The 27,917-nt window shown below is 41.2% G+C and overlaps 3 protein-coding genes across 3 annotated transcripts; 2 read left to right on the forward strand and 1 right to left on the reverse strand.

The window, feature by feature from the left end:
• The first annotated feature begins 99 nt into the window (after window positions 1-99).
• On the forward strand, window positions 100-16,051 carry cttnbp2nlb (CTTNBP2 N-terminal like b). Its single transcript, XM_046395929.1, has 5 exons — window positions 100-232; window positions 2,657-2,764; window positions 10,703-10,954; window positions 11,114-11,221; window positions 12,547-16,051. Exons 1-5 carry the CDS (start codon window positions 227-229, stop codon window positions 13,849-13,851), a joined length of 1,779 nt encoding a protein of 592 aa, XP_046251885.1. The 5' UTR covers window positions 100-226; the 3' UTR covers window positions 13,852-16,051.
• Window positions 15,103-19,822, reverse strand: capza1b (capping actin protein of muscle Z-line subunit alpha 1b). Its single transcript, XM_046395930.1, has 10 exons — window positions 19,581-19,822; window positions 18,228-18,291; window positions 18,030-18,081; window positions 17,850-17,913; window positions 17,551-17,757; window positions 17,372-17,451; window positions 17,084-17,162; window positions 16,916-16,987; window positions 16,706-16,768; window positions 15,103-16,591 (listed from the first exon to the last, which is right to left on the reverse strand). Exons 1-10 carry the CDS (start codon window positions 19,617-19,619, stop codon window positions 16,451-16,453), a joined length of 861 nt encoding a protein of 286 aa, XP_046251886.1. The 5' UTR covers window positions 19,620-19,822; the 3' UTR covers window positions 15,103-16,450.
• A 274-nt stretch (window positions 19,823-20,096) lies between these two features.
• On the forward strand, window positions 20,097-27,761 carry apeh (acylaminoacyl-peptide hydrolase). Its single transcript, XM_046395928.1, has 23 exons — window positions 20,097-20,230; window positions 20,728-20,857; window positions 20,957-21,083; window positions 21,196-21,283; window positions 21,513-21,588; window positions 21,701-21,792; window positions 22,254-22,328; window positions 22,453-22,590; window positions 22,695-22,786; window positions 22,905-22,945; window positions 23,283-23,404; window positions 23,626-23,686; window positions 23,778-23,875; window positions 24,030-24,081; window positions 24,233-24,321; window positions 24,508-24,646; window positions 25,089-25,172; window positions 25,585-25,665; window positions 25,899-25,987; window positions 26,325-26,515; window positions 26,799-26,901; window positions 26,992-27,098; window positions 27,203-27,761. The coding sequence occupies exons 1-23, from the start codon at window positions 20,144-20,146 to the stop codon at window positions 27,306-27,308; spliced, it is 2,268 nt and encodes a 755-aa protein (XP_046251884.1). The 5' UTR covers window positions 20,097-20,143; the 3' UTR covers window positions 27,309-27,761.
• The last annotated feature ends 156 nt before the right edge of the window (window positions 27,762-27,917 follow it).

A 27,917-nucleotide genomic window follows, 5' to 3' on the forward strand; every position in this document is an offset into this window, starting at 1 on the left:
CCCGGGAACGCCCTTGTCTCCGCCCCCTAGCGAAAAGCATACCTCCCATTGGTCAGATTTTTACACTACGCCCCTTTGATTGGCTGGCTGCCTCGTCGCTGAGCGTCTGTTGTTCACACTCATCTTAGAGCGAGAGCGTTTGTGACAGTGGATTGCTTTGATTCATGCTGTTGCAAAGCCTCATTTTGGGATTTGGACAACAATTAAAGCGATCAGAAGAGAGCGCATGAAGGTATGTTTACACAGGAAGTCGGTGGAAATGTGTGTTGCTCGCTTCCAGAAATTATATTTCCAATTTGGTCCGGTTTTTAGCAAGAAACCAAAATGCAAAAGTCTGTAGACCGGTCCCTGCCTGAATTTGATTTTTTACTGTATGAGGCCGTTTATTGCCATTTCATTTAAGTGAAATGATTACAGCGGAATACCTTGGTTTCCATGCTAAATAATAATAGCAAAATTGAGTTTTAGGTAAATAAACGATAGCTGAGATCCAGGGGTCCTATGTTCAGTTCATTTTCAGGCTAATGGGTGTGTACTTCAGTAATACTGATGCAGTATTGATTTTAACATTACCACTCCAGGCAGTCTATATACATAATAGCTAATTAGTTGTTTTTGTGATGTCAGCGACACTTCGCAATTGGAGCTTAATGTTGCCAGTACGGAAAATAATGACAGTCCCTTGTGTCAGACAAAGGCCCGGGATGGCAGGTGGATCCTCTGCTGTTCCTCAGCAACTACTGCGATCGTTTATTGCCTTGAACACCCTGAGCAGTCTGACCAGCACCTTGAGCTCACTATAGCACAGATCCTTCCTGGTTTCTCTGCCAGGATAAGTAAAGTTTAACTCAGACTTTGTTTTCTACAGAAAATAAGTGTGTGTAAAAAGAAACTAAAAGGGTACGTATAAAGGAGCAGATTACAGGGAATGCACACAAGCAGACACAGACACAAACACAGACACACGTACACACTCACAGAGAAGCACTCATTCACACAGACAAATGTTTTCAAATGAACTGTTATATGCTTTGATATTGACTTGATCATTTTCTGATTTGCATCATCTCATGATAGGACTGTTATTAGCTATCTGCCAGTAGGCCTTTATTCACAAAGCCAACTTCCACGTGAAACCTGTGAGCTACAGCTCCTTTCTTAGGAGATGATTCCCATGGTGCGGGAATCCCTGGAATGCTGGAATGATTTTCCGTGGAAGCTGACTTACAGATATCATGTGACACATAGGAAGATTGTACATATGTTGACATCCAGTAGCTCAAACACAAGCTGTGAATATGTGAACTAAACTATTGTCAAAGTATGTGTGTGGTGGATGTGGGGTGTTGTGACTGCAAGCCACCCTTGCAATACATGTCAAGTTTGTAGCCAGTGAATAACCCCTGATTAACACTTTGTTGCTTTGCTTTGAATGTGCGGTGAGCCACAGAGTGGAGCGAGGAATTTGCACACTGTTGCAAGAAAGCAAACAGTACACTTGGGATTCAACCTAGTAGTGAAAAATAGAGGGTTATTGTTAGTTGCTTTCTTTTTTGATACAGATGGTTGACAAATACAAGGGAATACCAGAACAAATGAGTGGAAAAACATAGCCAATGCCAGTGCTTTTCTACAGGGAATGAGGGTCACCTAATTATTTGATTATGGTATTAAAATGCTAAAAATATCATATGCTATGATCACCATGATGCTGCGATTATCATGACTGTCATCAAAATACTAAAATATTTTGCTAGTTATATCCCTCTAGTATAGGAACAACCCTTTAATGGACTTTTCTGGCAGCCCAACATCAAGACATTTTATGTTGGATTTTTATTTTAGTTTGATACCCATCTGAATCTCACAAAGGTTATACGGCAAGTATCATCCGACACTGAGCCGCTGAGTTTGAAGCCATTTATTTATTCGTGGTGTGTGTGAAGGACAGAACAATGTGAGATGTGAGGGGCAGGCTGATCATTGTAGCTCCTGTTATCTGACTTCGCAGCTTGTACATACCTTGTCAAAGACATGATTAACACTTTTAAGGAGCAGCCACGCTATCATAAGACCCTGATAAAAACCTGAAAGCGCACCTCACTCTATGCTTTAAAAGATGAAGTCAACTCTGTTTTGTCTTTCAGCTGTGTGATGTTTTTTCTGGACCCTATGACTAGACAGGACCTAGCTGATGAATCACAGGATACAGTGGAAACAGTGTGGGATGACTTGTACATTTATAGTGTGAGCCAAATAAGATGTTCAGAACAACCAGATTCACCTCACTCTGCTGGTGTCTGGAGCAAGCTGAACCTTTGCTGTAGACATTGGGGACTGAATAGAGCATGCAGCTGTCCTCAGTCCCCCAGCAACTTAGCATGCAGATATGCTAATGGTTTCCTGTTTATAACCCTGAGCACAACCCAGTGAGGCCACAGATGGGACCCCAAGTCCCATCTTAAATCAGCTCTGTGCCACTCTCTGAAAAATGTATTCACACGAGCCACCATTAAGTGTACATAAATCCATTTATAACACCCAGTAGAATTTTTGTTATTTCTTAACTAGGTAGATCATTCTGTGTTTTATGTGCTATGCAAGAAGTAAAAATATTTCTCTCTTAGTCTCTGCAACTCTTTCTCTGTCTTCTTAGGATGAGAAGATGAATGTGGAGGCTCTCAGCAGAGCGGAGCTGCTAACTCTCCTCAGTATCTTGGAGGGAGAGCTGGAGGCACAGGATGTGGTCATACATGCCCTCAGGGTGAGTTGGCTACTACATCTGATGCACACAAATCCTTCTGTGGATTCACTGTCATACACATTGCAGGACAACTCACATACATCTAGGAGCGTACTTACATAATTATTGCTCAAAAATTTTAACCATCCCATCATCCAAATAAATAAAACTTTGGCCCTTAGACACTGAAATTAACCTGTCTCATCAATACAGCCCCGAAGAGAATGTGAGCTGACAGGGAGGGGATGTGTAAACAGGAAACTAAGGAAACAGAGCTGGTAAAGACAATGGCACAGGACTCACTCTTGTTTCCCAGGCCTTTCAGTCCACCCGAACACATTACAGCTGGTCAAACCAGTTGAAATCTGTGTTTCTCACTCATCTTTGCCTTTTGTTTTTCAATTCATGGCCACATTGTGTGTACATCCACTTCAGACACACTGCAGTTCATACCTGACCATTTATGCTCCCTTTTGTTTTAATCTATTAAACTCCCTTTACGTATAAACAGAAACAATATTTGTTTTCGACAGCTTGAATCACCGAAGAGCACATCTCATACATTCCTCAACAATAACCTTATCACATTGCAAATGTCCAACATTTGTAGTTGAAAGTGCACAGCTTTTCTTTCAGCTACAATGCTTTGCAGTGTTTGAGTGTACTCTGATTGGCTCTCTCCATGCCTGCTTTTCATACTCACAACCACAGCAGCTGCTCCCTGACGCTGCTTAGGCCCTGAATGCTTGACTCATTGTCTAAAGTAGTTATCGAAGTTGCGAGGAGGACAAGTTGCAGCCAGGACTGTCTTGGCGTAATACATAGGCCCCGATAGTGAAGTTTATCTAGCAAGAAAGCAAGGCTGTAATCATGAGAGAATTTCAGTGCCAGGGCCCGAGGGGAAGCTTTCCTAACCGCAAAAGCTCTGATGCATCTTAAATGGCAGCTGTCCAGGTATGACACATCCAGAGTTTGACCTGAAACACATCACGCAGGCAGAGTCATCACCTCAGGACAAATGTACAGTTGTCTTGTTGTCTTTATTTATTCCTCTTATCTCTTTTTATACTGCACCACGCCCCCCCCTTTCCGCCTTCTATTTTCCTCACATACAGCCACATTACGCGGGGTCTTTCATCTTTGACCGTGACCCATGACCCACTCGCTCACCCACACACACTCTGGTGGTCTCTGGTGTGTCAGTTAGAGGCTGCAGTGTTTATTATGGAGGGGATGTACAGAGTTGTAGGCTCAAATCATTGACTTCCCTTGTTTCCACTAGGGACTTGTACACCATTTTTACTGACTCTGTCCATGTTAGAGGAGATTGTGTGAATGGGGGATGGCTGAAGTGCCCATTCTTGAACTCTTTGTCTGTGCATTGATCTGGCACTGAGAAAGTACTGTCTGTCCTTCTCTGTCTTGGCTGTTTTTCATCTTCCCCACTATTTGATATGCCACAACACAATTTTTCTCTCTCTAGAACGCTTTTCTTTTTTCAAGCTCAGTTTATGTCAGTATCGTTGAATTTCCAGCCCGTTTTCATTCCCAAGCTGTCAAATACTGCTGTGTTGTCACGTCTCTTGCTCCCTCTGTATCTGATTACCTGGGATGGATGAGGACGTGTAGTACTTTCATGTGAGGATAAATGTGAAAAAGGCAAAGATGCCCTCCAGTCCATGCCACTCTTTTCCAGCGTCTTCCAACAGAAAACTGGGAACTGTGGCAGTGTTTGCCTACTTACGTTAAAGGAGGTGTCACTTTCTGGACTTGTCTCTACAGATACTTGATTGTTTCTAGCTCTTGTCACTAAGGACACAGGTAAGCAGTCCTACTAAAGGGAACATTCCTGAGAACATGACACCACTAACAGGTCCTGCATTCCAACAGGATTGGCACATGTTTTGAGTTGATGATTGTCTGTGTGTTTATTGGAACTAATGCTATTACTGTCTTATCTCTGCATGGCACAAATGGCATAAAGCTGCCATAGAAGAAATGCCAGTTAAAGACATGAGAACAGATCTAAAATAGGTGAGAGACTTGATTTCTCTCTTACATACTCAAGATCAAAGTCCTTCTTGACTGCTCCCTGCATGAAACGAAGTAAACAAGTCACAAACTTGTAATACTGAACATTGGAACAAATTTTGTGATACTGAAATATGTCTCAGCTTTATGCCAAGGACCTGTTTCAACATGTTAAAAACCTTGTAGTCTTGAGTACTTGTGGTTGTTAAACAAATATTTGTGCCTTCACAATTTGATTTAGCATTTTTATGTACCCTGGCTACAGTTTTGGGTGGTTTAAAATGTTGTAGTCATTCTCAGCAGGCCCTGTTTTGTTTTTGATATGATGTCATGTCCTGTAATCCTAAAATGCTTTGTCTATTTATGCAGCTGACGTATTTTCCTGACTCCATACAACAATAGGGCCTGGCTAGTGTGTACTGTTCAGATAAGACTGTATATTCTGCTGCTCCACAAGAATCACTTCCCAATTTGGACACGTCGGCAATATAGGTGCAGGAAAAATATGATTACCAAAGGGTAAGGTGATACCTAATATAACACCGTAATGTGCATTGTTCTGTGGTGTCACTGACTTGCTTCCATATCAACAGCCTGTGAGAGTAAAGCTCCCTGACCTGAAAAAGACATCAAAATATCTTCATGTTAGTTTCTATTTTGTACAGAAAAACACACCTATGCAGCTCATCAAACACACAACTCAGTCAACAGTGACTGTGAGCACAATAGATCAGGTAACATTTCCTCTTACTAGTCGGACTAGTCAAGCGAGCATGAACTGATGAAGCCTCTTGGATGAGAGGTGAAACGTCTTCAAAGAAAAATAACTAAGTCCAGTTGCATTCGATTGAATTTCCTTGAGATAACCATGACCTGGATGAATGAGAATATTCACAGGCTCTTTTTTTTATGGCAGCTTCTTTTATCCATAGATGAATTTAGGAAATAACAAGTCATATCTCTAATGGGAATGAACTTCATCCTTAACTGCCATTTGCACTGATGAGGAGGGTATTTACTTGCCAGAGTTATAGTATTGACATAAGAGGTCAGGCCAAACCAAGTCTGAGATAAGACTGAAGATAAGGAGTTTGTGCATGTGTCGACATGAGTGATTTAATTGTGTTTAATTTCTGACTCAGTTTCAAGACACACTGAGCCACTACCTTGTTCCACCTAATGATAAACTGTATGGACAAAAGTAAAGGGTCACCTGATCTTTACACCAGCGAGGACTTTAGTGACATCTCATTCGAAATACATAGACAGCTTTGCAGCTAGCACAGCTTTCACTCTTCTGGGAAGGCTTTCCACAAGATTGTGAGGATTCATTCTGTGGGAATTTTTGCCCTTTCATGCAGTGAGGTCCAGCACTGATGTTGGACAAAATGGCCTGGCTCATAATCTCCATTCCAGTTTATCCCAAAAGCTGTTTGATGGGGTTGAGGTCAGGGTTCTCCAGAGTCCAGGGTTCTGTTTACTTTATTGCTGTGTGCACTTTATGGGAAAGCGGAAATCTCGTTGTACCTGTACAATGACAATAAAAGCTTTCTATTCTATTCTATTCTAAAAGTTCCTCCATGCAAAACTCATCCAGCCATGTCTTTATGGACCTTGCTTTGTGCACTGGAGCATGCTGGAATAAAAAAGGACCTTGCCCAAACTGTTGCCACAAAGTTGGAAGCATAGCATTGTTCATTGTTAAGCTGAAACATTAAGATTTCCCTACACTGGAAGTAAGGGGTCTAGCCCAAATCCTGACAAACAAACCCATCCCAATACTTTTGTCTATATAGCATATGTTAGAAGGATTGCCCAACCAAATGGTGCAAGCACTTGTTTTCATATTTCATCACTAACCACTGATGATAGCGTCTGAGGCGGTTAAACTTTACTTGGAAGTTGTCTCATTGCACAGCCCATAAAGTAAAGTGAGGTTTTGTTTGGCATCTTCCCAGATGTCATTGTGGGTGGAAGGTGTGGAGGACGGAGTTTCAGCTTTAAGCACACCTCCGCTTACACTTTAGAAAGCAAACACTTAAAATCTCCAAAATGAAAAGTAAATGATCAAGTAAATGTCAGGACATAAGGCTCCACTAATTAATGTTTCTAAATGAAGGCACGCAGTAGTGGCTGCACGGTCTGATAAACCTGTTGTGTGCTTACAGAGCACCAACAGCTGTCCAAGTCACCTGATTACCTGGTTAGCTAATAAAGAAAGTGAAACATCTAGCTAATGCTATCGCTTAGCATTTGACAGAGACCAAAACAGAGCTACAAGAAATCAACTTACATGCATATGTTGTGTGCTGAAACTGCAAATGAGTGCTGAAGTTGTCTGCTAACACATTAGCCATAATGACTCTATTTGATTGGGTTATCTGTCTTTTAGCTTGTTGTACAGTTCTTGTGCCTGCAAGTGGCCAAAAATCAATTGGTGCAAGAATAAATAAATTTGCAATTTGAGTTTCCTAAGGCAACTTATCCTGCCGAAGTGTTGTGTAGCTAATGATTATGTTGTCCTTTGTTTGTAGTTATCTTGCCATTAGTCCCAAGCACCAGACGAAAATCTCTTTTATTATTGATCAACCAAATTAAGGCATGTACTGTTGGGATACTATATGGTATGCTATTGTTTCTTCTGGTCATTTTTTGACATTTTCTCAACTGGTGCCTTAAGTTAAGTGACAAAGTTTTTTTTTTCAAAGTTCTTTTGAGGACTTAACTGATAAATAAAAGCTTGAGCTTTTATTTAGTTTGCAGCCAAAGGCACTGGTCTGTGTTTGCTTGAGCTGCCCTAGCAGAGTGTTCTGTAATTTGTTAATGCTCTAATGACCAGTACACAACAAAATGGGTCAGAGCCCTTTTTGTCTGTTTGAGTTTGCAGCCTCACCAGCAGCTCTGTTAATTCAGATGTGACTGCCAGAGGATTGATACCTCTCACCTGCCAAGGCCTATTATTCAACACAGCTGACAAGTGGTCCATTTACTATATTCCCTCCTCCACTATTAAGTAGAGCTGAGTGGTTGTCCACTCTCCTAGAGATAAACTGCACCACTAAAGTCTTGCTTCCTCTTCATGAAACAGAGAGAGAGAGAGACATAAATCTGAACAGGATCCAACACCTGAGGGTCTACAGCTGATCTACTGTCCTCTTTTCTACTCTTAGACAGTTACCTGACCCTGTACTTTGTCTGTACCGCAGGATTATAATCAAGTTTCTCGAAACTACTTGTATGAAAGACAACCTAATGCACCCATTTATTTCGCTGTTTAAGAAAAGCAAAATATTCAAGCATCCCTTTGAATAATCCTCCGTGCAGTTGTTGTGAATATGCTTGCGTGGGACTCCTTTAAATTCCACGAAAGAAGCTTTTCATTTCTGACACGTCTGGTCCTGCTGTCCTTTTGTCTCTGGGTGTCTAACTGTTCTTCTCAAGAGTGGACTAATTCACCAGGAACGCATACTTTTCGCACAACCCCCACTGCAAAGCTTCTGTGTTTAAGATGCTATGCTGGAGACAGCCGGCTACGCTAAGACCATTCTGCAGCACAGTGTGTGCACACTCAGGCAAACATTTGCCAGCTCCAGACTCACAGATGAGAAGTGCATTTAGAAATGTGCATGCATAAGTATTCATCCTCATATTGATAACATTTATGTACTTGCCTTACTCAAAGCATTATTTAAGAATCAGATTAAGGGCTAAACCGTACATTTGTAAGGGGAGATTTGTATCCAAAACCATTCAGAGCTGTAATTTTGTCAAGACTAGCTGCTGACTTCATTGAGAAACATTACAGAGACTCACCAAGGAAACAGGACTCACTGGCTCCTTTCAGCTCACACAAGGACATAACTATGCCCTGAAGCTAAAGGTAGAGACAGAGACTTTTTCAAGGTGAAAAGTATCAGATTGTCTTTCACAGCGCATAAAAGCTGCGGGGACGCATAGGGGATACAAAGTTTTGAAAGGCAATGCTCAAACAAGCTGGAACTCAACACATCTGTTTCACTGGCTACAACATTGCATGAAGTTGTATGAATGGTCATAACATACTTGATGCAAATTCAAAAACATAACTGTTGATTATGATCCAGTGGATAGAAGAGGACTTGAATAGCATATAACACAGCCCCTCCCATGACCTAGTTGCAGGGACATTTGTCATTGGTAGTTGGGTAGAAATTAGAGATTTGCAGCAGTGAGGGTTTGCTTGTTGTGCCCTCTCATAAAAGAAAGCTCACTCTGTCATTATGATCAGAACTATCCCAAGAAAACCATGGGAGACCAGACCCTAGGCTAGGACTGCCACACACACACACACTCAGAGACACACAATCCAATCTCAGTCTGGCCCTTAATGGCCTGTTTAAACAGTAATTTAACTCAGGAAGCAGCAGTTTTGTCTCCAGCTTAATGAAGAAGCTTTACTCTAAAGCCCGGCATAAAAGCACATGCACAGCTCCAGGTAAACATGCACACAATGGCCTACACACATATGCACATTTATATTCACATAAAAAGGAAAGAGGAGGCATACTACACACACACATACTTGTGTACACTCTCACACATTGAAGCCTACTGGGTCAGCCATGGAGTCTTTGTTGGAGTCCTGTAATCTCTTCACTAAGGGTCACATTCTTTGTTCAGCAAGAGAAAGAACCTCAAACACAGCCTTCTTACTGATGCCCTCAGGGTGCAAGTGTGTGTGTGTGTGTGTGTATTTGTGTTGTCTCTGTCTGAAAGCATTTGAGAAAAAGAGGCTCTGAGAGAGGCGGAAGTAGAAAGAGGCATTTTTCTGAGAAATTATGATGCACTGGCAGAGGAATGCAATGCCATGCATGGGCAGGGGAGAAAAGGGGCCAAAGAGCCAGAGTGTCTGATCAGGGCTGCGAGACAGTGATGGGTCCTAAAGGCACGTGGAGTGAACTCTGTGGCATGTGCTTACATCACCAGCACTTCCAGCTGACCCTGCATGCCTCCAGGACTCAAACCTTCTCACTGTATGTAGTTAATGAGACCTCCTGTTGATATATATCAGGGTGACCTGGAACACGATCAGCAAACCCTATCAGGTTTCACTTCATTTCTTGTCATTCGAGTCCATTTCTGTTTATGGTAATTTGAAATTAGTTTGGCTTACAATATTTTGTCCCTTTGGAGCTCCCTTAACCAAGTGTGCTATTACATTTTATTAAATCATTTTGTTTTTGGTTAAGGTATAATCTAACCTCCTCATTAGAAACAGTTCTGTGTGTGTGTGTCAGATTTCATGGCCTGGTCCTTCACCCCTGCATCCCAGGGGAGGAGTTAACATCTGCCCCTGTTGGGGGTTGGACAGCTTTGCCTCACCTCTTTGTGTTTGGGTTGAGGGAACAGACCATCTGCTTGCGCTCACACTGACATTAACATCACACAGATTTCCTGCACACACATGGACAAACACTCACTTCCGAGTCTGTTTGATGGTGATATAAATACGTAAAGTTATGACTTAAAAGTCGGTCTTCTCTTGTGCCTGACATGCCAAAGTGCGTATGTGTACATCCATACAGTATGTAAGGAGTTACTTTGTGTTTTCTTGCCTCTGGCAGTTGGGCCTCATGTTATCTTCTCAACACAGTTTTTCCTGACATGCGATGTGGAAAGGTCTCATCCAATCAAATCCACATACTGACATACATAAACACAGTGGTCATTTTTTCCTGCTCAGTCAGGACTGAACGTGTATATGGACACTCTTGGAAAGACCTACTGTGTCATTACCATTAGCTTGCCTGCTGAACGTGTATGTATATATGTGTGTATTTGTGTGTTTCATCTTCTGGTAATTTCTTTTCAGCCACAGTTAAGGTTAAATTTGAGCATATTAATATATGTTAATGAAATGTGTGTTATATGTTTGTGTGTATTTATCAGGCTCAGCACAGAGATGCGTTTGTCCAGGAGCGTTATGGCCAGTATGACCTCAGTGATCCATTCCTGGCCCTACAGCGGGACAGCGAGTCCGAGGAGCGCCAGAACACATTCACCCAGTCTCGCGCATACCTGCAGGGTCGGGCTGTGGGCCCAAACCCTTTGGCTGTGCTTAAACTGGTCATGGCTCACTGCAAAAGGATGCAGGAGAGGATGATGGGACAGCTGGCTGCTGTTGAGGGCAGACACAGGAGGGTAAGAGACAATGCACACTGATATACAGTCAGGTACACACATCCCACATTTTTAGCTAGTTCTTCTGGTCAACCATCTCAGATTTGTGTGTCAACAAAGAATGTAACATGACATGCATGTCATCTCATATATTGTTTCAATGGGATGTATGTTTGACAGATGATAGCTGATCTGGAAGAGGAGAAACAACGGCACGCCAATGACTCTGCGCAGAGTGATGATTTCACCCTCATGCTGCAGGCAGAGAGAGACAAACTGCTGCAGCAGGTATGACATGTAAAAGATACAAAGCATACACGTACTGTTGGGCTGCGTGTGTGATCAGTAAAGATGGCAAAGCCTCAGCAAAACAGGGTGCTCACAATTTTCACTTGCTGTTAGATGAGGACACCCGGTGAAAGAGATGTTTATGCCCCCCCCCAATCTTTTCCCCCTCTTCCCTCTCCTTTCTTCATAGTGGTAGATGTGATTTAAAACATAACAACTGGCCAGGGAAGCATTATTCCAATCTCGTGTGCAACAGCAAGGTGAAGAGGGCTTGCCCTGTTCAAGTACAGACACACACAGGCACCCTTACCTACAAGCATGGGGCTGTTGCATAGGAAACAGAAGAGGAAGAGGCCATTGTTTAGTTGTCGAGCAGCCACAGGGCTTTATGGCCCCAGGAAACCCGAGATAATGGATGTCCATGTCTAATGCAAGGTCAGCTCACACGCACACACTGTGAGCACACAATCAGCCACTAAAAAAACTTCGCTCAAGGGCCTTATGTAAGAAAATGTTCCTGAGTGTCTCCCCGTCTTCCTCAGGCTTTCCTGCCTGTGTTGTTTTTTTTGTCCACTAATCATATATACTCGATTGTTTTTCATCACCTCCCATTTCCCTCTATTACTCAACGCAGCTTTTAAGCAGCCCAGTCACCCTGTAATGATCTCATGGCAAACTGAACTTTCCATAAACATGCCTCGCAACCAAATAAGTGCTCATACATAACTGTCTTTTATCCCTTTGCTATTTTTGGATGTTCCAAGCAGACCTCATCGTAATGTAGTTTACCAGACACCATGTGAATAGGGACAAGAGAGCTGGGAAAAGAGAAAGCTTGTTGGCCATCCTGAAATTCAGTGTTGTTATGGCCCATTTTTCAATGCTTTGTTTCTAGAAGGCAAAATAATACATCTGTTATATCAGTGAGTATCTAATGAGCTATCCAGGTTAAATGATGAAGTCACTAAAGCAAGCATCATTTATGTTGTAATGGAAAATGTAGAACATAATCTTTAATAGCTCCTCCTTACAGATAGAAATAAGGTCCATTTTAATGAAAAAAACAAAACAAAAAAAAAACTGTCAGTTCTTGCCAACTCAGCTATATTCTTCAGTTGTAAAAGATTTGGTGCAAAATACATATTTAAATGTTTCATACTTAAAACTCCTCTCCTGGAAAACAACTGTATTTTCAAATAAGAGGAACATTTCTCAACCTAAGTTGGATCTGATATTACAAAGCAGTATTCTTTTGCCTCCTTGTGGTCAAATTTGGAAAAGCTGTCTTACATTCACCCTGTATCTCTTTCTCCCTGTCTCTCCAGTTGGAAATGGAGCGCGCAACAGTACGCAGGTTAGAGAAGGAACAGGCACAGGCAGTGAGCCAGGTGGAGGAATCACTGTCCCAGCAGCAGCATCTCTCCTCAACTCTGACTCTAGAGCTCCAGAAAGCCAGCAGCCTGGCAGAGGAGGAGGCTCAGAAGGTCGCCCAACTTCACACCATGCTCCAAGAGGAGACCAGTGCCCTGGAGAAGCTCCAGGGGCTTCTTGAAGATGAAAAGAACAGGGCAGCCCAGCTAGAGGCTGGTTGTGAGAGACACCTGGCCAAGTTTGACTCAGAGCGAGAGCAGATGAAAGCCAGGATCAGTAAAGAGGAGGAGAGAAGCAGGGAGCTCGAGAGACAGTTGGATGAGTTGAGGAAGAGGCTGGCTGAAACTGGAGGATGTAAAGAGGAGGTAAAGGAGGCTGTGACTGAGGCGAAGGAGTCACTTCCCAAGACAATGGTGGTGTCCACCTCTGTTCAGACTGAGCCAGATGGAAAGATGACTGTCACTCCTAAATCCACCTCACTGTCAAAGGTCAATGGCCATCATGCTCATAAAGAGACTGAACCGACACCAGAAAGGAGAGCAGAAAATGGAGGGATGGTAGAGAATGGGGGAGGAGCACATTCCCCTCTTCACCCTCTTCCCCACCCTCTTCCTCACTCTCCCTCAAGCACAGCATCCTCCTCCCTCTCTTCTTCCCCCATTTCCTCCCCCGTTCTTGCCAAGCGCCTGGGCAGCCCAGGCTTTCATCAGTCCTCCTATCAGGCCGGAGTCAACCAGCGATTTCAGGCTGCCAGACACAAGTTCCAGAGCCAGGCTGAACTGGAGCAGCAACAGCAGCAGCAGCACGGTGGCCCTCTCTCTCCCAGGGACCTCTCCCCCACCACCTCCTCAATCCCACCCCCACCAGAGCACAGCACAGCGAAGCAGCTGGCCCGCAACACTGTCACTCAGGTGCTGTCCCGCTTCACCAGCCAGCAGGCTGGCATCAAGCTGGCACCAATCAGCAGCTCTCCATTTGGTACAGACTACCGTAATGTAGGAGCATCTCCTCCTGGGGGGAGATCACCATCTTCAGGGCCTCTATCACCGGGTATCCGCTCCCCACTCACTCCTCGCTCAGAGAGGACACACCCTCCTCCGATCCCTCCCAAGAAGCCTGGCATGAGTCCAACACCAGGCTCCCCATGTCACTCTGCCCGGACCAGCCTCTTTCCAGAGCTGACAGGAAACTGTGGACACAGCAACGCTGGGCAGGAGGCAGCCAAAGAGCTAGACTTTGTTTTATCTTCTAGCAGCTAACTAAATGAGTCAAGCCTAAGTCGACACTTAAACCCACTTCATAGCACTCACAATCAGTAGTATAGACATTTAAAAGCGGGACTGATTCAAACGGATCATTTAAAAGTTTATCACACCCCTACCTCTATCCCATAACCTGAGAAACAAACAGAAAAGAATTATTTGAAATATAATATGTTATATTATGGATTTCTTTTTTTTTTTTGAATGTTATTTCTTCACATTCCTGTCTTTATTCCTATCCTTACTGAGAATATTTATCAGTTATTTTCCACTTTAACCCTATATTAAGGGTGTCTGGAAACCATATATGTAAAGGGACCAATGTTAACAAGACTTCATAGTGCAACACTCCTTCTTTTCCCTAATGCTTGAGTTGCCTAATGAGTTGGAATCAGAAAAGATGATTTTAGTCAGAAACAAAACTGTATAGCAAGTAGAAGGGCTAAAATACTGTATGGATGTAGAAAATAGCAAATGTGTAGCTATAACCATTTCACAGTCAACTAGTGAGTAGTTTTTAAATGCTGTTCCTGTGGAGATGGTCCATGGAAACAATATTATACTGTATAGTTTAAAGAATTTGCAGTTGATTCTCTGGGTGAACACCACACGCGTGTGCTGTTGTTTTTTTCTATCACACGTGTAATGAATACACTGAATGTTATCTTGAAAAGGGAGAGCACACTTTGTCCTACATTACTGTAAAATGCTGTCTGCAGCCTAAAATGCTTTGTTCAGGGAACGTTCATTTCTATTTTACCCAAACCAAGAAGGATTATTTATCATGAATATGTGATAACACTTTGGGATATTCCATCAATGAACACAAGGTTTGAATCTTGCTACTGTAACTGTTGTTTCTAGGATCTGTCAAATGATTTAGTGTTGTGTCTTTGTCCTACACATCAGCTGTGTGTTTAAGGTTTGCCATGTTTTGTGTTCCGTCGTTTCTGGCTTTAAAACCAAGAATTTCTTGTAAGTAATTATTTTAGGCAATCAGTTTAAATCTCTAGATCTGTACACCATTTGTCTGTGAGGGGTAATGTCCCTCAACTATCTCTAGTAAATATGCATATCGTGAACGCCTGCAACATCTAGTGTCATTTTTAAATAAATTACCCATGCCTTAAAGTTGTGTTGTGTCTGTTTGTTTCTATTGGAACTCTTTTGGATGAAAATCTTCTGAATCTTGACTAAAAGCATGCAAGAATTTACGTGCAACAGTGTGAAAGGAAAATAACTATTCCGTCGAGATGTTCGATCCATTTATTTGCACAACAGAATGGGGCAGTACAGTCTTGAACTTTATAACTGATCAGCACACAGTTGTAGTATAGTGTGAGGTTTGAACACTGCACATAGTATAGCTAACAAGTAGCTGATCCAGAGTCAGCCTACTCAGACATCATGGAACACATACAATATGATACAGTATATGATCTTGCCTTACGTGGCAACAGCTTTGCGCTCAACTGGCATTGACAACACACAAACAGTTTGTTACAGTTATGAGTGCAATATTCTAAGACTGAAACAAAAACCAGCGTATTAAAATAGAGATTTGCATACATGGGTGAGAGGATGGAGTTCTTTACCATAGGAAAGAGATTTTGGCAAATAAATCTTGGTTTATAGGAGTATGTTTTCCTTTCAAAAAGGAAAAGCTGTACAGCAATGGAGGTGGAGTTGCCAAAGTAAGAACAGAGAATGCATTACAGTTGCAGCAGCATGGAAGCTGTTTATCTTTTTTCAGTCATCATTGCTTGCATGAATGGAGACACATAACGCAAGTGGAACACAACAGAAAACAAGTAAACATTCCCTCGGCCCTGACACACACGGACAAACATAAATGTCTACTGTGCAGAGACAGAGCTATGCTGAGGATCTTGCCACTCCTGAATGTTAACAACAGGTAGAAATACTGTCACTTTCACTGGCAACGTACAACTAAGTTGTCAGTTCAGCAATACTATAATTTTGGTACTGCTATTTTCCTATCAGTGTCCCGATTTGAGTGATGCACCACACATATGTGACAACAAAGAAACAAAAACTTTCACATTTTTTTGTTCCTGTCCAAAATCAAAGTCTGACACGTGTGCTTAATTTCTCTCATCAGCTGCCTTGGTTCATTTCCCTGTGTGCTGCGATCTTCACTGTGACATGATCATAGTTGTGCATCAGTTTGAGTAAAGAAAAAAAAAACAAAAAAAAAAATATTGTCATGTCTGACACCTGAATCCGGGGAGGTCTGTGATTCCTTAGAGCCAAAGTAAGATGTACTTCATAAATGCAGCAGTCCTGAGCACAGCCCTGCACACTGACCCAACGCAACTCTTGCACAACACACATCCAGGAGTAACCACTTTATCCAAACCACGATTACCCCCATAACCACAACCTTACAGCAGACAGATGTCTGTGCCTAATAGTCTGCAGCTCCTCAGTTATACTTTTTTTTATTTTATTTTTTTAAATATTAATTCCTTGCCCCATACTGATATAGTTTTGCTTTGGTTAGTCCTTGCACATGTATTGGTGGGTTGTGGACCCAGTGGTGAGTGTGTCTCCTCGGTCAGTCTCTGACCTTCCACTAGGCATTCTGCATCTCCTTGCCAATTTTGTAACTTAGGATCTTATTCCAGTCGATCTTTGTGCGTGTAACAGGAAGCTGTCGACGCAGGGCCTTAAAGGTGGTGTCAGACATGGTCTGGTAGTTTTCACTGATTGCAACCTGAGAAAAGTGGAAAAATTTGAAGGTATTATATTATTTCACAATATGTATGCATATAACAGCTGTATATAAAAAAGATACAAGTATAAGTGCGGTTAATTAAAGGTAGCTTACCTGGTAGTCATTTTCAGCATTCCAAATAATGTCAACAAATGCCTTGGCAGTCTGGCTTTCATTCTGTTTCAAAAACACACATAAAATCATTGTCCTCCTTACAGGAATGAACGACATGCTCTGTATCAGTCTTATACTCTCTAAGCAACATAAGGCTGAACCTACTGTTGAAATACTGCATGAGTGTGTATGCATGAACTTTTGACTTACAGTCACTGGTATTGATTCTTCTATCTCCTTATGGCTAACCAACTGCACATTCCCATCTTCATAATAGTGCACCTGAAGAAAAGAAGAGTATCATTAGTAGGCATTAGGTTTAGAAAAATATCTCCTGATGGATCATTTTTGCAAATGAGTGCACTGAATTCAATTCACCTGGATTTTCAACACTCCCACAACCTGTGCAGTAGATTGACCAATGGTAAGCTTCCACTCTGACCTACAGCGACCATTCCTGTGTTAGAGAAACGAAGCCCTACATTACAATCAGTCAGCAGGAAGTGATTATTTTATTTTCAGCACGAATATAAAATACATACATAAAAAAATATGTACAACTGTTTATCTATATCCTTTGTGATAATGCTGTACTATGACAACTAGCAACATATAAGCATATTCAGATATGCTTTCCAGTAGTTGTTTGCAGAGAGGCCATTGTACCAGAAGTTTTTGGGTTGAAACTGATGTCCCTCAATGCAGGCTATGATCGTTGGCTGGCCGTCAACTGTTTTTCCATATACCTACAACAAACAAATGACAGTCTGAAGTCTGAGTATGGGGGTAAACGTAATCTTAAATCACTATTTTGTCGTAGCCTTTTGTCCTTTTGTGTGCCCTACCGTGGAGACTCCAGTAGGGTAGTGCTCTTTGACATAGGCACTAAGGGAGGTATCACAGGCATCTCTCCAGCTTCTCAGGGCAGTTTCTCCTTCATATGGCTGCACGTCGCTCACCTCTTTTCTTAGGTGGTCGAAGCGGAACGATAAATGGTTTCTGGGGTCCAGGAATCGTCCCTGACCCAAGTCACCATGCTCTGTGATCAGGACCTAGAATAAAGGGGATGGAAAGATTGAAAGAGGGTGGCTTCTTGACACTTGATTTTCAGCAATAAAGAAAAAGGCTTAAGGATGAAACCTACCGGCTCATCATAGCCCTCTAGTTTGGCAGGAGTAAACTGATCCATGTTGTACTGGGCAAAGGAGCTGAACAAACAGAATCAGCAAAAAGACCGAGTTGGTATTTATAACATGATGCCATGAACTGTGTAAATTATGAGAATTTAAATTCTTGATGTTTGTCTTAACTGAATGTTACTTACTGTGATGCTCCCTCCCTAAGGAGATTGTCATTGTCGAGAAGAAGCCGCACATCTAGCAAGACCAAATAAACCGTTGTTTGTATAGTGCTCTTATAAGACTAAACTATAAAATATCATTATCAGAAGCAAATTATACTATGTTATATCAAACACAGTATTATTATCAAAGGCATCTAGTCACAATCAGCTAATTCTTACCATTGAAGACCTCATTGAACTCTCCTGGAGGGGCATGAGTCACGAAGTTGGCCGCTATGCGTACCTGTGGAAGCAAATTAAATGTAACCACTTAATTCAGCACCAATGATATTGTGACTTGATGAGCAATCAGTACAAAAAAAGGTGCTACAAACTAATACTGTGCCCAAAAATAACATAACTTTAACTCTTCTGTAAGCCAAATAAATCTGCACTCAAACTTCAACAAGTCTACAATTAAAACATTGTTACTGTTTTTGTTAATAATGTAGCATCCAGTTGTGGCCTTACCAAGTTGCCATAGGTGATACTGAGACACATTTTCACTATTTGATTTCTGTTTACACTTAAGTCAATAAATAAGTTCACACACAGCAGAAAGAATGTTTTATAAAATAACGATTAACTTCAAAGAGTATAACAAGGCAAACTTAAGTTAGATCTTTAGTAACTTGGAGGGAAATGAAACATAAACATAAAGACAAACAACGCAGTGCACCAATCCACTGCTTATTGAACACAGAATGGGTTCTGAATTAGAAACGGCTTGTCTACACTATGTGTCACGTCTCTGTAAAAATCATGCCATCATCTTCCCCTCAATTTATCGGTTGACCATCAAAAGACCTGTAATCTACAATGCCTGACGATGTTATCAGGACAGTGTCGCCATTCCTGTTCCAGGTTTTGACACCACCCTGTTGATGTTCAGATAACTGTTTTGTAGAATACACGGAAATTCTCGCCTGTAGCAGAAAGAGTGTAGTCTGTCAATCACAGTAACTTGGGATTTAACCCCAACTGGTAAGTTGCAGTATCCAGCTGGCGCTGGCTACGGGGGTGTCAATATCAGGCCCCATCTAAACTGTAGGCACCCACCATCCTGATCTCAAGCCATGTGAGGCTACCAGGTATTTGAGCTGCAACTGAATCTCTTTGACCCAGAAATCCAAAGCAAAGTAACGTTAGCCGCTAGTGTTAGCTATACGAGAGGAATACGTAGCCCAATGTTATAATTACAGACTGATATGTGCATTGCAAAACGATTTTAGAAATGGGATGAGGTACTTCTATTTCCATTAGTCTAAGTACAATTGCTTATAAGTTTTCAGTACAGGTTTCCAGCGATTAAACCTTTGGGCGTTTGATTTCACCGCTAGCCAACTATAAGCTTTGACAAGCAGGCTAGTTAGCTAGTAGTAGCTTAAAAACAAGTTTATCATTACGATACGTCAACAAAAACTCGCAATTTATTTCCAAAACTCAACTGTCAATTCATGTTAACATATAACACGAGCACTTCTCTAAAATAAGAGAAACTGGCGCTGAGTAAGAATTAAACAGTCTCCAAACCTTCTCTTCATCTGACAGCGGCCCCTCAAAGTCAGCCATCTTGGCTCTTTGTGACCCCACCTACCTCAGCTGACTGACAGAAACAGTGCAATGGTTGTCATTCTCACATAATAAATTGAATGAGTACCACTAGCAAAGTTAGTTTAAAGCATGTCTCGTTAACAAAATATGTATTACAGTGGTTTGACATATGTTGCCATAACTAAAATCAATGACTTTGATAAGCAAAATGTAAATAGTCCAACTGGTTTACAACGCAAGAGGGCAGTAAAAGCTCGCTTATTTTATTTGTTTTCCGCTTCCTGTTGGGTGTTGCAAAAATGAAATGCCTACAAAATAAAAGCATTGATATATGTTTCTGTTCTGAATAAACAGTTTTCTTTGGTGGTAAACGACACAGGTTGTCTATTTCGTGTTGTGTAACTGTATACGATGTATTAGTTATTAATCTTTACTTTATTTCTAAATGTCGATATCTTTCTTAAATCTGAAACTGTTTATCACACTTTGTATTTTATTTTTCGAGTGGGAACAGGAAGCTGTAATAGATGTTACGTTAATTTATGAGGTACTTTGCAGAGGAGCACCCACTCCATTGTGTTTTTCAACGATTTGTAGTCACATACACCGTCCCTGTCATGGACTCACAGGTATGGTTAGGTTTATCTGACTACGTATTCTTTGCTTCTGTACGGATACCAAACCATGTAAAAATACACTTCATATTGGAGCAAATGTATAGCTGGCGTAAATTACGCTGTCATTATCTTTATTAGCTTTATTAATGGTAGCAGCTTTTAAGTCAAGCTAGCGGACTAGCAGTAGTTCAGTTGTTTGCTGTCAGCTGCCACAGGAACTTCCTGGTCATCCACCAGACGTTACTAGAAACAAACTAACGTGTTCATTTGGTTGCCTTGTTTATCGTGTAGCAATCGCTTTTATTAGATTATATGATAGAATGGGCGAATGCTTAACATTATAAACTGACGTCTGTTTTTCGTGGGTAACTGTTGCTATACATATAACGTATAGTTACGTATGTGTGGTTGGCTAGCTTCCTAGCTAGAAAATGAACAGAACATTGTTCATTGTTAGACAGTTTGTAACACCGAGACTTAGTATGAGTTATTCTGCTGCCTGTTGTCAGGTGATAACCAACCCCGAGGAAATCGCGAGGCTCTACAGAGAACTCAGCCTCTTCCCTTCTTTGAATAGAGCAGATGTGGGACCTGTGGTCACCTCACAGTATGGAGGCAAATACAGCAACATCTACACAGGTAGATATAGCCTGTACCATACTGAGATTTGAGATTTTTAGATGTGTATGTGTGGATGTTCATTGATGCTAATAGCATTTGGTTTACTTTTTTCTGCAGAGTGGAGCCAGCGTGATCTGGAAAGGAATGAGAATGTCAAGTTTTGCCGACAGTACATTGTATTCCACGATGATAAGTCGGTGGTCTATTCTGGAGCCTCAGGAAACTGCACTGAGATCAAAGGAGAGTATGTGAACATTTTGTCATATTATGTGGAGCAAGGTTGAAGATGTTCTCATAGATCTCACCTTGAGCAAAGAGTGTCTCATGAATATGTTTCTCCTCCTGTCTGCTGTCAGATTACTAAGCAAGGATTCGCCTTCAGGTGAAATGAAAGCTGTTGTCAGAGAGTGCACAGTCAAAGGAGAGGACAAACAGTTTCTTGAGGTGTGTGACTGTCTCTCTGGCTCAGGCTCAACATTGAGTCACTGACCCCCCACACTGATAAATGTCCTTGTTCCTTACTTTTTTATTTCACCATGTATGATGTTCATCTGTTTCTCTGCTCTGCTGCATCTTCCACCTGTAACCAGCATTTAAAATCTCATTCTACTCTGCATTTTGACCACAGTATCTTTGATGTCTGTCCTTCCCTGACCTCTTTATGACCCTTCAGATCTGGAGTAAAAATATCAAGATGAAGAGCATTAATCTAACAGCCTTGAAAAAGCATGGCAAAGTCTATGAAGATGGTGAGTCATCCTCACTGAAAAACTGATTTATTTTTTTTTTACCAATATCTTTGAATCTTTGCCTTTGCATTTGCTGCCTGGGTATTAATCACACTGTGTTTTGCATCCACAGAGCAGTTTGGCTGTTTGGTTTGGTCCCACTCTGAGACCCATCTCTTGTATGTGGCAGAAAGGAAGAGACCTAAGGCAGAGTCTTTCTTCCAGGTCGGTTAGCACGCTGTATTTGAGGGTTGATCAGCACTGAATCACATAGGGAAGAAAACTACTGCAATACTCTCTATGGATTGAAAATTTCAAGCTTGATTTTTTTTTATGGCTGGGGTTGGGTTCAGTTCTGTCTAGAGCAAAGCTAACTTTTTTAAAGTTGTTGGTATAAGTTAGTTAGTTATAAGTTGAAATCATGCTGGATAATGCAAGGTTACACCATCAAATTCAAATACTTTCATTTTGAATGCGACATGGATATTTTCCACCCCGTTTCAAAAACAAAATACATTGACAGAGGTGATTGGAATGTCACCATACAAGCAGAGGAGCAGGTTTTCTGCCCTTCGTGTCATTTATTGTTGATTCACTCTTCATCTAATTAATCTAATCTAATTAAAAGTTGGACTAGTACACAGATAATAATGCCTGTGATTTTATTTTTTATTTTCTGTTTGTAGACTGAGTCACCAGAGTTGTCCTCCGTTGGGGACGAGGAGGAGACCATGAGAGTGGAGAAAAAGGAGGCTGTAAAAGTGAATGCAATAAAAACTTTTGAAACGCCAAAGATTTTCACAACTCAGAGGTGTAATTGATCATTGTTATGTTCCACTCTAAATTATGGTGTCATGTTTTTGCTTTTTTTTAAAATCCCTGCAGGGGGAGCAGTTTATCTTTCATGAGGACTGGGGAGAGGCACTGGTCAGTAAGAGCTGTCCAGTCCTTTGTGTTTTGGATATTGAGGGCGACAATGTCTCTGTATTGGAGGGAGTGCCTGAAAATATCTCACCTGGACAGGTTGGTACAGCAAAATGTGCAGTGATACATGGTGCTGCTTTGTGCGTTTCTACCTTCTTACTCTTACGGTTGCTCTCTGTCTTTCTGTTACTCTGTCTCTGCAGGCATTTTGGGCTCCAGGGGACACAGGTGTGGTGTTTGTAGGCTGGTGTCATGAGCCTTTCAGACTTGGCCTCAAGCACTGCCCCAACAGGAGGTGATAACTGTTTATTTTGAACAAAGAGAAGAGTTAAAGCTTTCCTATCAGAAGTTTCCTTAGTAAGGCTCAAAGGTTAAAACTGCAAGTTATTCTTGTTTCCTTTATTCTCTCTCAGCTCATCTTTGTTCTATGTGGATCTTATGGGTGGAAAATGTGGTAAGTATGAATGCTTGTCTTATTTTATTTAGATCTGCAAATTAGACTCGTGTAAATTAAAGTATGACACTTAAAGCTCTATCCTTCACATTATGGACTAGTATGATATTACATTATCATGTCATCCTAGTTTAACTTTTGTGTTGAGCATTGTAGACAACACACCTAAAATGTGCGTGACAAATTTTAGCATTGACCTTTGGTACTTGAGTTCACCACTTCACGCTGATGCATGTATTTCACACCGGGCAGCTAGGCTGGTAAAAACGGGTATAGCTAGACCATGTTTCTGTAGCAGATGTTCATGTGTATTGTATTTATTAATTGTGTCCCTCAGAGCAGCTGTCATCAGGCACCAGTGCGGTGTACTCCCCCAGGCTGAGTCCAGACCAGTGTCGCATTGTCTACCTGGAGTGTTCTGTCTATGGACCGCACATGCAGTGCAGTAAACTCTGTATGGTAAGACAGGATAGAACTTCTTTTCCACATAAGACACAATTAATTTCCATTCTTCACAAAGTGCACTGTGCTCACCCAAGTAGGATCGAATGTTTAGTCACATGTGCCCCATTTTGTGTCTGTCTGTTTGTATTCCTATAGATTTGTTGATGCAGAAACACATTCATGAGTCAATAAATATATGCGTTTTCATATGCCTTCCTCTGTGCTCCTATTTCTAGTATGACTGGTATACTAAGAAGACCTCAGTGGTGGTGGATGTGGTGAAGCGACCAGGAGAAGGTAAGGGATATTTGCTGGGCAAATGAATGCACCTTTTTTCTACTATGTACCAAACTTAGCTGTGTCTGTGTGTATTGGTGTGGCTTTACAGATGGCTTTACTGGTATCTACAGCTCTCAGTTGTCCCCTCAGTGCTGGTCAGCTGACAGTCAGCGTATCATTGTTGCTTGTCCACAGCGCAGCCACAAGGTACAGTCAACTTTAGTGAAATGGCTTGTTATTATGACAAAAATTAAATGGATATTTCTTCTGAAAAAATTACATTTTGTTCATAAAAAAGTTATCGGACTATGAATAATGTAATAATTTTTTTTACCTTAAAAAGTTCTTGTCTCTCTTTCAGGATCTGTTGATGGTGGATATAAGCACCGGGAGCATCACTTCCCTGACTTCAAGTGAGTCATTAGACAGCTTTGGTGTTACTCAGGTCTTATTTACTGATGTTCAGTGTCTTTAGTCATTAATTTCCTCACTATATCAGTGTTCTGGGACAGCTTAAATATGTTCATTGGGACCCGAGTAATGATGTTATTTGTTTCTCTGTAGAGTCTGATGTTGGTAACTGGTGTCTGCTGAACATAGAAAGAGATCTGATGGTGGTCAGCTGCTCCTCTCCAAACTGTCCTCCAAGTCTGGTAAGATTAGTGTTGTCCTTCCGGTCTTTATTTGAGTGTTTGACATATTAGTATGTAGTAAGATTGCTGTTGCATAAGTGGAATTTTGGTCATCTTTACAGAAGACGTTTAGTATTTTAAAAAATGAAACTTAATGGGATGGAGAAGCTACATTGTCATGTAATGTATATTCACTTCTATGTCCAGAGGGTTGGTTTCCTTCCAGCCAGGGACTCTCAGGAGGAAGTGGTCTGGGTTACTTTGGAAGACTCTCAGGTGTTGCCAGATGTTGACTGGCAGATCTTGACTTTCACCCCTCCCCCAGAGGAAGACAACAGTCAATACTGTAAGAACAAAAAATGTTCTGTTTTAGTTATACTAGCTGTCCTTTCCAAACATGTATGCGTGTTGCATTGCAGGTATGCGTGCAAAGTATGGTAAGCTGGTACAGTTTGTCACTGTAAATAAACAAGGTTGTGTGAAAGCAACTAAACATTACCTTACTGTGGTACTTAAAATATTTTACCAAGGTTGTCAGGTGTGTATCTGGAAAGGAATCTGAGCAGATGGACCTATTACCTCAGCTGAGAATCTACATGGTTCATGGAGAATATCGCAGGGAAAAGAATTGGTGCTTAGAGCTGTTTTAAATTGGAAACATAAGTTACCATGGTGACCTAGCCAGGATAAAAGTGCGCCACCTTTGTGCCATTACGTTCTCCCCACCCTCTGTGAACAGCATATGTAATCTTAATGAAACTCATGAAACTCATTTTTCTGTGTTCTAGCTGGCCTTGATTTTGAAGCTTTGCTAATCAAACCAAAGGAAATTAAGGATGGGGTGAAGCTGCCTCTTATTGTCATTCCTCACGGTTGGTTACTCTCTTTATGGTTCTGTAGTGTGCAAGCAAAATGAACACTTAAGTAGTTTGAGTGTGATAATATTTTATTGTTATAAAGTATTGACTTAATATACCAAATTGTGCAAAAAATCCAAATAAAATTCAATAATGTTCTATATTGATATGTGTAAGTTCAGAGGTAAGAAGCCTGTGATTTATTCACAGTTTATTCTTAGGATTGAATTTATGAATCTTTGTGAGGATTTGTTTTGTTCAGTCAAGGCTATGTTATAGATAAGATTGGCATTGGCAACATTAATTGCTATGACAATAGTGCCCTTTATGGTAAAATGTTCAATCATGGAAATGTAAATAAGCACATAAAGACAGCTTTTAAAACAAACTGTCAATCTGTATTTTACAATTTTTTTCTTTCACTTAGGGGGTCCTCACTCAGTCTTTGTCGCTGAATGGCTTCTGTCTTCGGCTGTCCTGTGCCGGATGGGCTTCGCCATATTACTGGGTGTGTTAATGTGAAGTGCTGTCTTAGGCAACACCTGCTCAGCAGTTGATCATCCATTGATATAATATTTACTTATGTCTAAAAAGTGGTTGAGCAAGTTCACATGCTGAAGATAGTTTGACATGTAGGTTAGTCACTGCTAGGCTCTCTAAAATGTATTTATTATGGGATTTCCTTAGCCACTTCTTGATGTTTTATCCTTTTAAAAGATCTTTTTTCTTTTGATTTTTAAGTGAACTATCGTGGCTCTCTCGGTTATGGCCAGGACAGTATCCTTTCATTGCTTGGCAATGTTGGCACCCAGGATGTCAAGGATGTTCAAGTAAGAATAAAACAAAAACTATAAGAGTGACAAATGCTTTTTTTAAAATTATGTCAAGTTTTCAGGTCATGAAATTGATCATGTATAAAGGTATTCTTTTGCTCCTACTGGTATGAATGACTCCCAGTGTTGCTTTATGTTGGAATCTTTTTTTATAATGTTGTTTTAATTGGTAATTAATTGGTTTAATTGCCATGGTTTCTTTTGAAGTCTTGGATCGTAACAACAGCAGTTCATTTGAATGTTTTTCTTTTCTTCTTTCTCTCTTTTTGTTTCTTTCTTTCTTCAGTACCTCAGAGCATCTGTTACAGTTTCTCTATGTTTTTCGTCCCACCAGTTTGCTGTTGAAAGTGTTCTGAAAGGTGCTGAGTTTGATATGAAGAAGGTGGCAGTTTCTGGGGGCTCCCATGGTGGTTTCCTGGCCTGTCATCTGATTGGCCAGTACCCAGGGTTCTACAAGGCCTGCGTAGCTCGCAACCCTGTCGTCAATTTGGCCTCAATGATTGGCAGCACTGACATTCCAGACTGGTACGTCTTGGTGTGCACATTCCCTCACTCTTGCCCACATTAGTTTACTTATTTCATGCTTTGTCAGTTGTGCACAACCACTCAACATATATTGTTTTATCATTTGTACCCCTGGCATTCAACCCTGACAGCTGTAAACAAGTAAGTGGGTTAAAGGGCATGCGTCTGCGTTGCTGTCAGACAAGGAGATCTTCAATAACGCACACAGACACTGCAGTAACAAAAAGCATCAAAACCAGTAAGTGTTTTTTTCCCTGTTGATGTTTAACAATGATTTCTGCAGGTGCATGGTTGAGGCTGGCTATGACTACAGTACAGACTGTCTGCCCGACCCTGCTGTTTGGGAACAGATGCTGAACAAGTCCCCCATTAAACATGTCACACAGGTACGGGTATTTCTGTGTATGTCTCTTGACTTTGTGCATGTGACTTTACTGGCATTGCTACACAGTGTAGTAACCTGATCTCTTCTCTAGATACAGACACCAGTGTTGCTTACCTTGGGAGAAGATGACAAGCGTGTGCCTAACAAACAAGGAATTGAATATTACAGAGCTCTGAAAGCAAAGCAGGTCCCAGTCCGGTATGCAGCTTGCCTGAGTAACATGCTTTATCGGTTATGTCAGATATCCACTGCACAAGACGGCTTATTGTGCATTCACTAATGTTCTGATGTGTGTTCTTTAGGTTGCTGTGGTACCCAGGGAACAATCACTCTCTCTCCAAGGTGGATGCTGAGTCTGATGGCTTTATGAACATTGCTCTGTGGATAATTCAACATTTGTGTCAGTGATAGGGTAGTGTGCCGTTGTTGCTGCAAGGAAAAGATAGCAGGACACTAAAGCGTGTAAGGGCTATTCTACTCCTGTTTCCAGGATAGTATGAGGTCCAATCTAAAGCCAAAGCATTTAAAGTGCTCTCCAATCCAGAACACTCTTTGTACATCTGTAATTTACTTGTAATTTATCTGTGACTATGGCACTTGCCACCCTTACTTTCAATAAGTGGAAAATAATAGTTTTTAAAACAGCACTAGATTAAAAGCAGGTTTTATGCAGCTTTGATTAATCCGACACACTTTTTATTCATACTTTTTTTAAAAATTATTATTTTGCAATCTTTACATGCAAAGAAAATCAAATCTTCAATTGGTTAGTTGTGTTTGTGGTCATATTAACAATGGAAATCAGTTACTGTTTTCACTTCTGGGTACAGTGCACTTAATAAAGCAATTGTGAGAATACTACCAGTGCAGGATGAATGTTTGGATTGAAAAGGATTTGTGAAGCAGCTGTTGAAATACTTCCTTATAACTTTTCTTTACAATCTGTACTGAATTAAGGAAGTAATCCTACTTTGTCCACCATCATAAAAGGGATTAAAAGGTCTCTAAAGTCAGAAA

Source organism: Scatophagus argus, chromosome 8, assembly GCF_020382885.2.
Source record: "Scatophagus argus isolate fScaArg1 chromosome 8, fScaArg1.pri, whole genome shotgun sequence".
Classification (NCBI taxonomy): domain Eukaryota; kingdom Metazoa; phylum Chordata; class Actinopteri; family Scatophagidae; genus Scatophagus; species Scatophagus argus.